This window comes from Neolamprologus brichardi, chromosome 12, assembly GCF_056152115.1.
Source record: "Neolamprologus brichardi isolate AB-2024 chromosome 12, ASM5615211v1, whole genome shotgun sequence".
NCBI lineage: Eukaryota > Metazoa > Chordata > Actinopteri > Cichliformes > Cichlidae > Neolamprologus > Neolamprologus brichardi.
The window spans coordinates 15,637,817-15,652,478 of NC_142115.1; the positions used below are offsets into that span (position 1 = coordinate 15,637,817).

General features: G+C 46.3%; 1 protein-coding gene across 3 annotated transcripts; it reads right to left on the reverse strand.

The window, feature by feature from the left end:
* Positions 1–1,202: 1,202 nt before the first annotated feature.
* Positions 1,203–14,493, reverse strand: disp3 (dispatched RND transporter family member 3). Of its 3 annotated transcripts, none has more exons than XM_087849043.1 (21): positions 14,111–14,493; positions 9,132–10,133; positions 8,832–9,051; positions 8,613–8,749; positions 8,382–8,516; positions 6,772–6,932; positions 6,443–6,582; positions 6,242–6,333; positions 5,969–6,133; positions 5,466–5,627; positions 5,234–5,380; positions 5,022–5,158; positions 4,758–4,927; positions 4,525–4,655; positions 4,067–4,251; positions 3,824–3,950; positions 3,527–3,672; positions 3,266–3,425; positions 3,035–3,148; positions 2,773–2,945; positions 1,203–2,685 (listed from the first exon to the last, which is right to left on the reverse strand). In XM_087849043.1, the coding sequence occupies exons 2-21, from the start codon at positions 10,123–10,125 to the stop codon at positions 2,329–2,331; spliced, it is 4,053 nt and encodes a 1,350-aa protein (XP_087705169.1). In that variant the 5' UTR covers positions 10,126–10,133; positions 14,111–14,493; the 3' UTR covers positions 1,203–2,328. The 3 variants fall into 3 exon arrangements, with proteins under 3 accessions (XP_087705169.1, XP_087705167.1, XP_087705168.1); XM_087849041.1 differs by having other exon boundaries at positions 8,382–8,749; positions 14,111–14,200; positions 14,439–14,490; XM_087849042.1 differs by having other exon boundaries at positions 8,382–8,749; positions 14,111–14,212; positions 14,439–14,480.
* Between the last annotated feature and the right edge of the window lie 169 nt (positions 14,494–14,662).

Genomic DNA, 14,662 nt, shown 5'->3' on the forward strand with positions numbered 1-14,662 from the left:
ATGACTGACCTTTTATTCATACTGCTAATTGAGCTCAGCTCTGTAAACCTGTTTTTTAGGCCACTGTAGTTAAATTGTGTTCTGGCAGAGATTACCCAGGACGTGCAAGAAGGAGTAACAGACCAGAGGACTTGAATGGTCCCGGTTTGAAGTAAGTTTGTTGAAGAACCTTTGCAAACACAGGAAAAGAACAAAGTCAAATATAAACAGACTATCTCTTATTCATATTATCTGTTATTCAGTATTTATAGACGGGAGCTTTTTCATTCCAGACGACAGTAGGAAAGCATTTGCTTTTCCACTTTGCTAAATATTCATTCCTCTACATGTAACATCACTCTCCCTCTGATTATTCCATTACTCTCCTGTTGTTTTTTTTCTTTCCATGAAAATATGAGGAGCAGAAAGATGTTGCTGAACAAAAAAAAAAAAACTGCTCGAGTGCCTGACAGTAGGGCCTTTACTCTACTTAACAAAAGTACTGCACATACATAAATGTGTAACAAGACTGCAGGCTTGGAGAGATCTTTTTACAAACAAAACAAAAAAGTACCATCTAAATTAATAGACATGGCTATAGGTGGGTATAAATAAACATGAGTAGAGACACATCTCAATATTTCTCATTATTTTATATCTCAAGAGTTAAATAAAAGTCGATAAATGAAGGGGTAGCGAGAGAGATATCAATAGATGGTAGACAGAAATAGCTGTGAGAGATGTCGATATCAAGCTCGATACATCTAGGTACCCTACAAGAAGCACTGCGGTCATAAAAAAAGAAGAAGGAAATGAATGTGAAAGGTACACAGACATTCAAACACTCCCCTTCATTCACAGTGGAAATTAAAGCCTCTCCAGAACAAAAGTCAATGGGTTTTTTTCTCCTTCTAATTTTACTCCTATTTGTTCTCATCTTCCTACATCCATTTCCATCACGCTGAGTAGAAAATGCCTCTTTGTGTAGAACAGCGTCCCTTTATTTAATAACCAGCATGAAACATTAATGCAATTCATTGTTTCATCTGACCTCTTTCATATGAGTTATTAACAGCCGCCCAGAGATGCGAAGCAATCTACAGTAGCTCTCCCGGTAATTATGTGATTATAAGCCAACAGCGACAGGCCGTCATCCCGCCGCTCCGTTACATAACCGTACAGGAGGAAGGAAAACAAAAAGAAAAGACCCCGATCTTTTCTGCACCTGCTTTATTTGACATCCACGAGTAACAACACGCACATAAACCAGAATTTACTGCTCCTGCTGCAGTCAGCCCCTCTCCCCCGACCGTTATTATGTTGTGCGGTTTGACAAATGGCCGTCACCTTCACTGCGGGGCAGAGTGGAGACGCTATTGAGTGGTGCTCTGAATTGTGGGAGAACAGAGCAGGTTACAGTGAGAGGCTGTGAGTGTGGTGGAGGGCTTGTGGAGGGTACACCTGAGGAGCTGATAAAAGGTCTCTTTTAACCCAATGACAAAAATAGACACCTTGAAGCATTTTGTAAGATCTGAGATAAAACGAAGTCACAAAAGAGGAAAGTGACTTGTGCTAAATATTGGCTTTAAGAGTTCTTCTAAACGTGTGTGTGTTGGCAGCATCCAAAGCTCAGTTCAGAATGAGTAAGAGCAGCATACGCAGACATTTACATCACCTTACATTACATTTAACATAAAAACAGAGTATAAATTTGGTTTATAGAACTTTTAATCCAGCCACAGTGGGACATCATAAGCTCTGATACAAATGTGGCTGAAAAATCACATTCAGTGCAAAATCGAGACAAAGAAAACAAAACAACGAATAAAAAAACATTCTGATGCTTCACAACATGGTCACGTATCAAAGTGAACCATTAACACTGGTCTTCACGGACATCGCAGCGCTGCGCTGTCAGTGTTCACAAAAGCAGGTCACAGAACAGTCAGCAACTCTTCACAACTCAATAAGTAACACAGATGAAAATTGTGACTCAGTCAGTGTTTCCCAACAACTACTCCATCATCTAGGGCTGAAGATGAAGGGGGGGAAACAAACCAAAAACAGCTCGTGTGAATCAGAGATCAACCTACTATTATGAGTCACATATTCAGTTACACTAGATTTTAAAAAGAGACACCCAGAGTGAGGATTTTTTCCCCTCTATACTTAACAATCCACTGATCAATACAAGTGAGAACAAAGAAAAAAAACTGTGATAACTCTGACATCTTTGTGCTGTAAAGTATGTAACCGTGTACTGAGAGGTTGTTCCACAAACATGGAAGAAAGAAAATAGTTCTCACAGGTTGCATACAGAGGAACGCCTCTGTGTGACATCAGTAGTGTTTATGTGGTGAGTGACTGCCAGGCCATGGCACCCAGCTGTCCCCCGACCCACCACAGAGCTGCTCCCAAAGAGGCGGCTGCCATCACAGCCAGGCTGGCCTTGAGTACAGCGCCTGGGTGTCTGCTGAAGCGGGCCGGGGCCACGCAGGCCAACGTGGCCACAGTCACGGTCAGGGTGAACAAAATGGAGACGGCCGTGTTAATGGCCACAATCTGGCCGAACTTGGCGAAAGGCACAATGACACAAAAGAAGAGAGGGACTGTGGAGATCGCTGTGGTGACAGCGCTGGACACTATGGCAACACCCACATGGTTCACTGCCTCCAGAGTCCGCCTCTGCCTCTCGGCCTGAGGCTCCTGCGAAGAAAACCGAGATTTAAAAAGTGCAGACTATGAAAAAAAAAAACACGCTGTGGTCAATTTTAAATTAGAATAGTCGCGTACCAAGTTATGAGAAGGCATAGAAGGTGTGGTCTCCCCAGCCAGAAGGTATCCCTCCACCAGGTGTAGACAGTAATCCACTGAGGATCCAACAAGTATTGACAGAGAAATTGCCTCCACTGCTCCCATCTCCCATCCCAGCCAATACATGAGCGCCACTACCAGACAGATCACCCCTATTCAAGACCAAAAACATGAGGGAAATGCACTCTTGGTTATTTGAAAACATCACTTTCAAATGTAAATATGTTAGTGCGGCTCTTACCGAGAATGGTCACGAGCACGGGCAGCAGCAGCAGAGGATGTGCAGTAAACACAGAAACAGTTGCCACGCAGATGGCCAGAGACAGCAGCAGACTCCAGAGGGCACTCTCCACACCTACAACAGGATCAGAGGGCAGCACCTTCAGCATTTTTATCTGTCTCCAGTTTTAGAAAAGGAAAAAACAAAAACAAACACTGCATCTCTTTGACATCTGCTCCACCTCTCACTTGCCTATGATTTCCATGAAGATCTGCTTCCAGTGCTCACACGTCTGGAAGCCTCTTTGCAGAGAAGAGGTCTGCGGGAGAGTTGCGAGCTGCTCCTGGATGAAGTTCTCCCACTGAAGGAAATCGGAATACGTCTGAAATGAGGATTTTCCCTTGTATGTGGTCTTACAAGGGTGGCGGAGGAAGAGAGAGAGAGAGAGAATTAAGGGATTGCGGCAACTCTGAAACCGACGGCGGTTTGTCGCATGGAGATGAAGAGACTTACAGATTCGAAGGCCATGGACAGCCAGCGGACCTTCCCCCCATGCATTCCCACCGCTCCATGGGACAGCTGCCCTGGGAGCAGGTTGGGTTCAGGGAGAGAGTGGCACTCGGGATGAAGAAGAGGCAGAATGGAAGATAGCTTGTTGCCTGTGAGGAACAACAGACTTTTTAGCCTGCTTGCTGTCAAATCAGAAGGCCTAACCTTGCTGATTTGACTTAATATTACTTTTTTGTGCCACAAAAAAAAACCCACATTTGAAAAGTTACTTTCCCTTCCCATCAGATAAGCAAATGTTACCTGACGGCAAGCACTGTGCTCCTCCCGGCTTCACGAGCTGTGTGTTTGCACTAACAGCTTTGCAGATTTTACAAAGATGCCCCATCTCCTGGAAAATATCAAAGTCTGGATCCAGTATAATGCTGCCCTTTGGAGAGAATCAAACAACAAATTTACACAAGGTGAGAAAGTCCTTTTAAAATCCGGTGCGGCGTTCCTCCAGTCGACAGTTTAAGATGCATGTGGCGCAGGTGTGACCATCACCATATCTCCAATCACGTGGTTGTCCCTGCGTTCGGTTCGGTTCACTCCCAGGATCCCAAACACAAGGAAAACCATGGCTCCGGTGTCGACCAGAGGACGCACCGCCGGTTGGCCGCACACACCGCCGCTGCACGGATTGAAGCCAAACGTTTTGGATGGTTTCGTTTTGGCAGCAGATGAGGGATCTTTGAAAATAGAAGCAAAGAAAACCCTTTCAACCACATTTATTTATACAGGGCAAAAATATCTGCATAACTGGTGTACTGTGGAAAAAAAAAACTCTCCAGAGGATTCACTTTAAGAGGAGAAGTCACATCAGTGCGTTTTCTCTGTAGTTAAGACTCAACTAAATGACAGGAAAAAGACATTTGTGCAGCGTGACTCATGCGGAGTGAGAACTGTTTTCCTGATGATAACAAACAGTCTTTATGTTTATCACGAGATGCTTGCTCGCTCACCGCTGGGAAAAAACGTATAAAAGCTTCCCCGTGAAGCTCCATCAGGCCCAGAGCTAATGCCACAGCCTGGCGGGTTGACACACACGCGGCTGGGATGAGGTCTCAGGCGGCACTGAGCAAAGTACAACTTCCTAAAGGGAAAAAGCAGAGCTGAAAAATGACAGATTTCCCCACTAAAACAACCTGACAGCCTGTCTCAGTCTCTGTTTTACATTCTTCCTTTGTGCCTTCACCTGCTCTGCTGCTGTGGAGATGATGCTACATAAAAGGAAAAATCTGGCGTCCAGCCATGACGAGGATCACACGAGCCGGACGTGATCATCCAGCTGTCGTACGGGAGGTATACGTGGGAAACACACACTGTCATTCTGGCGGTGTAATTGCCATGGGGCTGATTAAAAGCCTATTCAAATAAAACAAGATTAGTTGTAAGCTGCTTTAGTGGGACTCGAATTATTACCAATATAATCAGGTTGACTTTTTTCCTGCTCTCACACCTGGAACGATGACACCTCCTCACGCTCTGTGCTGCACATCTTCCACGGGGACGGGATGCTGGCGTTAAGGGAGAAGCGGTAAATGGTTGTAGAGGCTCCGTGGTCTAACTTTGATACGTACACTGTCACAAGAGGGCCTTGAAAAAGGTACAAAGGTCAGGATTTTAAAGACAGGAAACAGGGCTTAAATGAGAAAAGGGCTGGGTTTTTACCTGTTTGGTTAGCGAGTGAGTCCTGTTTCACTTCACTCGGAGCAGCAGCGGGAGTTGTCCTGCTCGGCCTCTGCTGATGTGTAGGATACAAAAATGCAGACGAGGCAGCGTGGGTGGGCAGTGGGTGGGGTTTTTCCATGAACACACCTGCAGGACACAACATGTATTTTTTTTTTCTTTTGATATTCGTTCCAGATATAAGAAGTTAACCGAGTTGTGCTTCAACTCTTACCTGAGCACATGGGACAGGAGATGCCTTGGCCGCTGAGGTTGCTCCGCAGAGCCAGCAGACTCTGGAGGTTCGTATCTTGGCGGAAAAGAAGGGGAGCGTGAGTGGCCGGCCTCAGGAGACAACAGAAGGCAGCTGAGAAGACCAGAACCAGGAGAAAGACACCTGGGCCAGAAGGGAGATGAACAAACAATGACAGAAAAGAGGGTTTGATAGAACAGTTGTGGGACAGATCAGCAGTGAGGATCAATTACAGTTACTCTCAAAGAGTGTGGATGAATCTTTCATGACAATGCTTTGCACTCACTCTGACAGGCAGAATCCCCTCAGGGCAAACAGAGATTACAGAATTTCTTCAATAATTCTTACTTAAGCCTGAGGTGACTCTCACATCTAAACCAAACATTAAGAGCTCTGCACACAATATCTTAGAAGCCCCAACCGCTGAGTTTTGGGATACAAATTGATGTTGTCTTTGAAAGTTCTGAGTTAAGATTAAATCTCACCTAGAACAGTTTTCCGTCGCTCCACAACCGGCTTAGCCACTAAGTGCTTCAAGGCCCACTGAAGATTGGTGCTCACCACACCCACGTGCCGCTGCCCCGGAGGGGACAGAGGTGTCTCGACCGACAGGGACAGGATGGCCGCATCGCCGTCTGTGTCGCAGAAGCCTGGCAGAGACGAAGGAAAAGAGCCTCAGAGGTGCCCCGCGAGACACACTTTTACAACCAATCCTCCTGCCAGCCTTCATTCCGATGCTAGGCAGATAATAATCTCACCTGGCTCCATTTCCACTGACAGAAGAGCCACATCATCATCCTCGTCCGACAAAGGGCTGTGGTTCGCCGACAGGCCCGAAAACAGCTTCCAGCTTTGCGGGGTGGAGAGTTTAGGGGGAGAGAGAGAGAGACAGCTGAGGGGGATTAGATCTGGGTGGGTGTCACGCAGCACGCACAAAAAGTAAGGAAGCAAAAGCTTACCAGCTCAACCAGGCATGTTCACGAGGCTCCACAAACTGTGTCCAGATACAAAGGGCAGCAGGCATCAGGACAGACACCCAAAGCCAGCAGCAGCTGACGATGAGAGCCATGAATAGGCCGAAGTCATGCACGGCTGGGATCTGAGTGTCAGGTGAACAAAGCGCAGTGTAAAGGACCTTGAAACATTCAATTTGTGCTTATCTTGGGGAAAATGGTTGTCTGCTGAGAGAGGCACTTCTATTGACCCACTGTAGGAGAGTCATTTATACGCCCTGTACATGTCCTATTAACCGCTGTTATTTTCTTTTCTTTCTCTGTTCCATAATTACCTGAGAGAAGGTGTTAGCGGCATAAGCGGCCGCAGTCGTGAAGGAGGTCAGAAATGTCGCTCGGCCAGCTGTTTTAATTGTGTAGATCATTCGCTGCTGCGGCTGATGCAAATGAGAAGCCTGTCTGAAAGTGCTGATGAACACAAACACATCATCCACCCCTGAGAGATGAAGGGTAGACAAAAGGAGGACTTCTTAGCACAACTCATGACAAAGAGTTGTAGTTTTCCTCATTTCAGAGCAATAGCTCCACGTAGCATTCACATACAGCTGAGAGTCAGAAAATAAAAAGGACACTATGTTTGCATCTTGTGCGTGAAATCAGCTAAAGCCTGCAGCTTGTTAGTTTAGCGTGAAAAGCCTGGAAATGGGAGCTAGATGGGGACCTACGAGAGGCAGAGAAATACAGTGAATTTTCACAGTGAAGTCAGTCATTAACACTTATACAGAGTATATATAATTACTCTGCACACAACACAGCTTTACTACAGCATGTCATATGGAGGGGATTATGGTTTTATGGGGGATTGTGCCATTTGCTTAACTGGTGACAAGACTCCATTGAGTCACTAGAAGTAGTAATTAAATCCCCTGTAAAAGTACAAGGTGGCACTTTTACATTTTAATGAGATTTAGTGGATCTGAGAGGCAGGCTTGTGGCTTCTTCTTCAATTCTGTATTTAGGTGTAGCTAAGCCAAGCTTGCCTTGAGCTTCACATACGATTACGTCTAACATTATAACCACTGACAGGTGTATAACACTGATCATCTCTTCATCGTGGCACCTGTTAGTGGATGAGTTATATTAGGGAGCAAGTGAACGTTGGTCCTTTAAGTAGATGTGTAAGAAACATAAGGATTTGAGTGAGTTTCAAAGTGTGCTGGCTAGACCGGTGCTCCCGGTCTGCAGTGCTCAGTATCTATCAAAAATGGTCCAAGAAACAGTGGTGAACCAGCAACAGGGTCATGGACAGCCATGGTTCAATGATGAACGTGAGAAGCGAACGCTGGCCCGTGTGGTCTGATCCAACAGAGAAGCTACTGTAGCTCAAATTGCTCTAAAAGCTGAATGGTGGCTCTGATGGAAAGGGTCAAAATACACAGTGCATTGCAGTTTGTTGCAAATGGGGCTGCATAGCCACAGACCAGTCGGGGTGCCCATGCTGACTCCTGCAGACTATGTACATTCTTTCATGGAAACGGTATTCCCTAATGGCCGTGGCCTCTTTCAGCAGGATAATGCATCATGCCACAAAGCAAAAACGGATCAGGAATGGGTTGAGGAACAAAAACATGATTTTGAGGTGTTGACCTGGCTTCCAAGGCCCCCAGATTTTAATCCAATCAAGCATCTGTCCAATGTGCTGGTGAAACACGTCCGATCCATGAAGGCTATACAGCAGAGTTTGCTGCTAACATCATGGTCTAGAGGAATCCATGCCTCGCTGGGTCAGGGCTTTTTTGGCATCAAAAGGGGGACCAACACAATATTAGGCAGGTGGTCATAATGTTATGGCTGTTCAGTGTATTTTACAAACCCCAAAGTGGCATCAATCTTCATAAACACAAAGTGTTTTACAAAATGTCAAACTATTGCTTAAACGACTTACCGATACCGATAATAACAAACGCTGCAACTCCGTTGAGAATGCCCAGGTACCTCACGCCAAACACGACGTGGTATAAGAAAAGAGCCATCAGGCAGCTCAGTCCAATGCTAGCAAGTCCAAAGAAAGTCAAAAAGACTGCGCAGAGACAAGAAGAAGCTTGTAAATATTTCTGCGCCTTCAAACAGAAACATGTACACACATCGATGTAAGTGAAATACGGGGATACTGTACCAGAAAAGGAGGTAAGGACGTAGACAAGCACAGTAATACAGGCTCCGCTGACCACAGCCAGCATCATGTCATTGTGGAAGGTGTGTCTCACCTCGTCATCAAACAGCTCTGTTCCCCCATATAGCACCTTTACCTGACTGGAACAGGTCACACAGACAAAACAACTTTGAGTGTTTGCAATAGCATTCAGTACCTGTGAATACGGGAGTTTTTACTGACCTGGTAGACTGGTTGGCCAGGATGTCTGCATATTGGACCACAAAGTTTTTGAAGCGTGCTCTCTGCTCATCCACTCGGTCCTGCAGGGAGTAGTAGGATGGCAGAGGAGCTCCGAAGTGGATTTCACTGCGTAACAGGGATGAGGACAGATGTTCCGGGGACAGACTCTCATCCACATACCAGTAAAACTGCGGGTGGGTAATGGCCAGGCCCAGAGAACCTGCACATGAGGAGAATCAGCAAAGTTAAGTTGGGCTACCCCAAGGAGTCATTCAAGCTTGAACTGGAATTTCAACCTGCCTTTAATATCAGCCAAGTCTGGGCCCATGCCATCATAGTAGATCTTGCCTCCTCTCTCACTGGGGTAGAGGTATGACAAGAGGGAGCTGGGTGGGGAGCAGTAGGACGGCCCCAGTGGCAGATCCCTCAGTAACTCCAAAGGCTTCCAGCAGAACTGATGAAACTGTGGGTGCTGCATGAGCAGCTGCTCAACTTGGTGTATCGTCTGCAGGCGCTCTGGAGTGAAGATGTTGCGCTCGCCTTTGCCTTGAGCCACAAACACCAGCTCAATCCTCCACAGAGCCTGGCTCTGTAAGTAGTAATTGGGAACAAATCTGCGCTTCCTAATGAGGGAAAAAGTTGAATTTCCATCCCCTAATCTCGCCTCTTCTTCCCCTTTTCCTGGATTTATGCTTTCATGCGTCCCCGTTTCCCCCTGACCCAGATGAGGCGCTGTCCTTTCATCTCTGCTTGCTGCTGCTCCTCTCTTCTGATGATCGCTGGCTTGTAAAGGGTCCCTTTGGGGAGCGGAGGAGCCCGTGTCCTCATTATCCATCTTATTGAACACTTCCTTCCTGCCCAGCTTCTCAAGCAGAAGCTCTCGCAGCGCCTCAGACTCCATGTTATCTATGTCTCGCCTGCGTCTGTCCCACGACCCCAGCTGAGTCTTTACGGCGATGGCCAGGGCGTCAAAACGTTCAGCTGAGAAGTGGCTGTGAACCTCAAAGGCACTGTAGGAGAGGTCTATGTCCAGAGGAGGGCAGTAGAGCAGCATGTAGGCAAAGAGGGCACATGGCAGCAGGACAGCTGCCCCTAAAACCGCCCCACTGGCCCAGGGTTGCGTGTAAACCCACCCCACTGCCTTCCACAGTCCACAAACCCAAGCATCCCCCGAGGAACAGCTCTGCTCCGCGGCGTGTGCTGCTCCATCCTCTTCCTCCAGCTCCTCCTCCTCTTCCTCTTCTCCACCACCCCAGCTGGTGTGAAACAGCAACGGCTCATCATCCACATCCATTGCGGCACCTGTCAGGGACACATAAGACCACTTGATCATCACTCACTTAACGTCATGGCTCTTCTCCACTTGGTCAGGTGAACATGAGCACAGCTGCGACAGAAAGGGGAACAAGGCAACTTTGAAAGTTGCGCTCGGAGAGCAAGGACACGAGCGAATTAAGTCTATCCTGAAGCAGCTGGCGACAAAGGTCGTCCACTGGTTGCTCGCATGGAGAAAATTGAGCGAGGGGGACCTTTTTCCCCCCTTCTTGTTCTTTCCCTCAAGGGCTCGTAATAGAAAATGGCTGGCTGAGTCCTGCTTTAAGATGCTGATCACAAGGGCTTGGGGTGAGACAGGCTAAAAAGCTGTGATTTAATTCTTTTCTCTGCCAGCCCATGCAAGCCATTATCACCCGGAGAGCGAGTACTAGTGGGGTTCTACATATGACCAGTCGATGCAGTTGTTTCCACCCTGCACCAAATTAAATCATCTCACTTGTCTAATTAGTGACAAGAAGAGTGAGCGGGGTATAAAGAGTTTATCTCCAGCGATGGGCAGCCTTCGACTAATCGTGTCAATAGGTGTCACTTCCCCCCCCACCCCTACTCTTCTTTTCTCTCAGGCAAGACATTGCAGACAGTTTGCATTCAAGTGGCAGTGAGTCTGCTAACTGCAGCAATTTATCTATTCTCTTTAGAACGATGCTTTAAGGTCAGCCAGGTACGACATTGAATCATAATTATGTGTAAAAGATAGCTGTAGTCAGCTTTCTAGCTAGAGTGAAAAATCCATCATAAAAGAGAGTAATTTACAAATGACACGGATTAATCGATATTTGCAAAAACGATTCCTCCCGTTGGAGAGCAGGGAAGAAAGACTGTTGAGAGGCAAACCCTTAAGATGCCAAATGAACTGTAGGCGTGCTGATTTATGGGACAGTTTGTGCTCTTACATCTAAACGTAGTTGATTTCACGGTGGCAATAAAGGGAGTGCCCCACTCGGAACAGCCAGCCTCCTTGTGCGGCCACCGTGCGACAGTCAGACTCCGGATCACAGACTGGGGGATGTATTTAACGGGCACATCATTAAAATCCTTTACCCTCCAGTTCCTCGCCCTTTGAGAGAAACACTTTTGATGTTCTCAAACATCCACCATGGTTTCACGCTGGATTTTACATTCAATAGATCTTAAAACCTGCGGAGTTGAAAGCAAGAGCTCCGCCCTGCGTTTCACGTTCTTAGAAAAAAGGCCGAATTTGGGACTTCTTTTAAAAATGGACAACACTTTGTTTTATTAAGCACCGTGTCATCCAAGTGCACGGACAAGGGCACCGCTGCCCCTTTTAATGGGAGTGCAGATGGGGCGCGCGGTGTGAATGTGAGCTTCTCGCATTTTTAGAGGATAAACGCATTAATGGTGTTTGTTTGGTAGCTTTTTGTTTTTTAATACAAAAGCTCAGGATGCATCACTAAACAAAAAGAAAACCATCTTATCATTCTTTTCAGTGACTTTTCGCTTAAACAATACAGACATATATTTTAAATATAACAAGGAAAAATAATTTGTTCCAAATTGCTGGTGTAATTTCAACTTATTATGACTCATTATCTGCAGCCATCGTGGGCTATTATTCCATAATGAGTCCTATTATGTTGTTTTCCTCTAATGCTGACTTTTCCTCGTCAAATGCGTTTTCGGTCCAAGCCTCACTATTTTGCATTGAAAAACACGAAGAACTAAACTCGGTGTGATTCTGTACTTGGGGGGTAAATGAAATTGAATGCAGCTACTAATTTTGGCAATTAGATTTTGGTAATCCTCTCTGCCCCCCTGCCCTCCCCTCTCAAGCATGTTTTGGTCGTGATGCTCTCGGCAGCAGATGAGAGGAGGCACACTGAGAAGTGCAGAAATATCATGCGAAGAGTGGGAAAGGGAGAGAAGAAAGGAGAGAAAAACGGGGAAGTGGGTGAAGAGACGGCGCAGCCATCAGACATCAAACAAACCGTGGGCTCCTTGAAAATCTGTCAAAAAGAAATTTCTGCTGGTTAATAATTATGGAGGGGAGGGGGGGGGCAGCACTACAGGTGCATCTTAGGGCCCGCTTCGACATAAGAAAAAGCCTCGCAATCGAGCAGATTTCAAACTCTGAGGATGTATGAATGAATTAGGAGAGTGAGGCAGGCTCAGTGCAAGCTCTGCCTGCTTTTTATGATCCCTCTACTGTCTACATGTGCCTCGCAGCGGCGTGCAGGTACAGTGAGAGAGAGATAACTACCCACGGCCTCGGGGACGCATCCTTTCGTCTCTTCGTGATGAGTCTGGCACTCCTTCGCATCCAGGAACATTGCGCCTCGTGTACAATAATTATGAGTGGAGTACATCTGCAAAGCACTGCGAGCGGTACGCTGCCTGGTATAACTAATGTGTTTACAAGCTGCCAGAACTGTTCAACGTCGCTCCTAAAAAAAACAATAGGAGAGAGCAGTCGATTTAAACCACACCGGCGCAGGTGTGGATTAAAAAATAAGAATAAGCTGGCATCGTGCTTTAAGTGTATGTTGGTATAAAAGCAGTCTGCCATATGGCTGAGTGTATATTAAAGCTGCGTCGCTCTTAAAGGAGAGGCTGTGGTTTTCTGTCTGTAATGCAGTTACATTGTGACAAATGAGACAGGTGAATGCATCAGCAGGCCTGGAGTGAAGTTGCACGTGCTGGGTTTTCAGGTGTAAAATTGTGTTAATTATCTGAAAAATGAATTTTTGATGCCTTTGAAATCCCGCTTGCGTTCAGGCTCACGTGGGAACTTTGTAGCTTTTACATTTTTTTTTCCCAACAAGTGATGTTTGTGCTGTACCTGCCAGCTCGTTGGAAGCACAGCAGGTGTAGGTGATGGACAGAGCTGTCTCGTATGTCGTGTTCAGCGAGATGAGGGCATCCAGGATGATGAACTGGAAAAACCTAATGTACGCACGGCCTCTCCCGTGAAAACACAGATAAGCTCAGTGTCGGTGTTATTACCCTCCTTTACATCTCTGGGTGATGTGAAGCCGGCGAGGTGTACGCTCCGAGCAATCCCCAGCTTGCTGTGAGCCTGAACCCTTCACATATCATCATTACTCTCAACATCTCTCTCAGCACTCTGTTTGCCCTCAATCTCTTGCCCTTTTCTTCCCATCAGTCTCGCTGCCTTTTTTTTTTACCCCCACATCCCTATCCTGTCCACAAAGGTGAGAGATTTGTAACCTTCAATACTGATAGCACACACACACACACACACACACACACACACACACACACACACACACACACACACACCCACCCCTCCACCTTCCTCAGTTTATCTCCTCTTCATCTCATCCAATATGGATATCGCATGCTGCCTGCTGACCCACACACATTGAGCTTGGTGTAGGCTCAGCCAGCATAGCACCTCATTTAAAGGGGCATTGATTTCACCACTAGTGCTTTATGAATATATTCCTTATGCATGAGCATTCAGCCGTGTGTTTATGGCAGACGTGCCTCCAATTCTATACACGCTCTCAATCTGTGCTTCAAATCAAACTCTCAAGGTCCATCTGCACCCAGCAGAGATGTTCATTTTCTTATTGTTATTGAATTCCTGCTCAAACTGAAGGCAAAGCGCAAAGCTCTGTGCATACAGTGTGAGGCATCCAGGGGATCTAAGATTCAATTTCTCTCCCTCCCTTGAATGAAACTGAACACCAAAGCCTCATACTACACTGGAGGTAGTTTTTTTTTCTCCATCTTGGCAGCATAAGAGGACATAGATAACAGTATGAAACCAATTTCCTACAACTTTCTAAAACAATTAATGCACTTTATCTTTTATTTTCTAGACAAACAGCTTAAATGGTCTGCCTTCAGCAATCAGCATCTCATATTCACATTTAATTTAAAGAAAAAAGAAAAGATCAGACAAAAACAATAAGCGATCCCATCAAAGCAAAAGAAATCTGCAACACAGGGGAGAGACTTACCTGAGGCTGATGAAACAAAAATTACAGGTGGGGCGATCAGGCCTGTTTGGTCCACTTGTAATGTGCTGAACTTGTGCTCTGTAATTTCATCTGCTCCACGCACTCATGTGGGGGGGAGAGAAATGATCAGTTAGTGTTTTAATGTCATAGTTAATAACTCATCAAGAGGCACACTGAGGGAGCCCTCAGCAGAGAAACCCACACAAAAACAAATCCACTATTCTCCCCTCACTCTGCAAGAATCCTCTAACCCCGGCAGTTCATAGTGTGTTGTTTTCCTCTCCTTTTATGCTCCCCAGTCCTTTCTCTCCCTCCCCTCCTTTCTTACCCGGTTGTCGAGGCGACAGAGTCAGTGAGAGACATTTCTTCCCAGAAGCTCCTCTCTCTCTCTCCCATGGCTTTGTTCAGGCTGCTCTGCTGACTGGCTCAATAGTGTATGAGACACAAGGAGGGAAACGCGGCTCGAAAACCTCTCTGCACCTCCCGCGACAGGCTGGCGAGCCCGCGGGGATTTTTATACAACTGCAAAAATGTCACCGGAAAAAAATTCAA

What these genes read in the sequence shown, in the direction of transcription:
- disp3 (XM_087849041.1), bottom strand. Translation starts at nt 10,125, where the DNA reads ATGGATGTGGATGATGAGCCGTTGCTGTTTCACACCAGCTGGGGTGGT. An exon ending in GAACATGCCTGGTTGAGCTG is followed by an intron (nt 6,334 to 6,442) that starts GTAAGCTTTTGC and finishes CACCCCGCAAAG; the next exon opens with CTGGAAGCTGTTTTCGGGCC. An exon ending in CTCCTGTCCCATGTGCTCAG is followed by an intron (nt 5,381 to 5,465) that starts GTAAGAGTTGAA and finishes TGTGTCCTGCAG; the next exon opens with GTGTGTTCATGGAAAAACCC.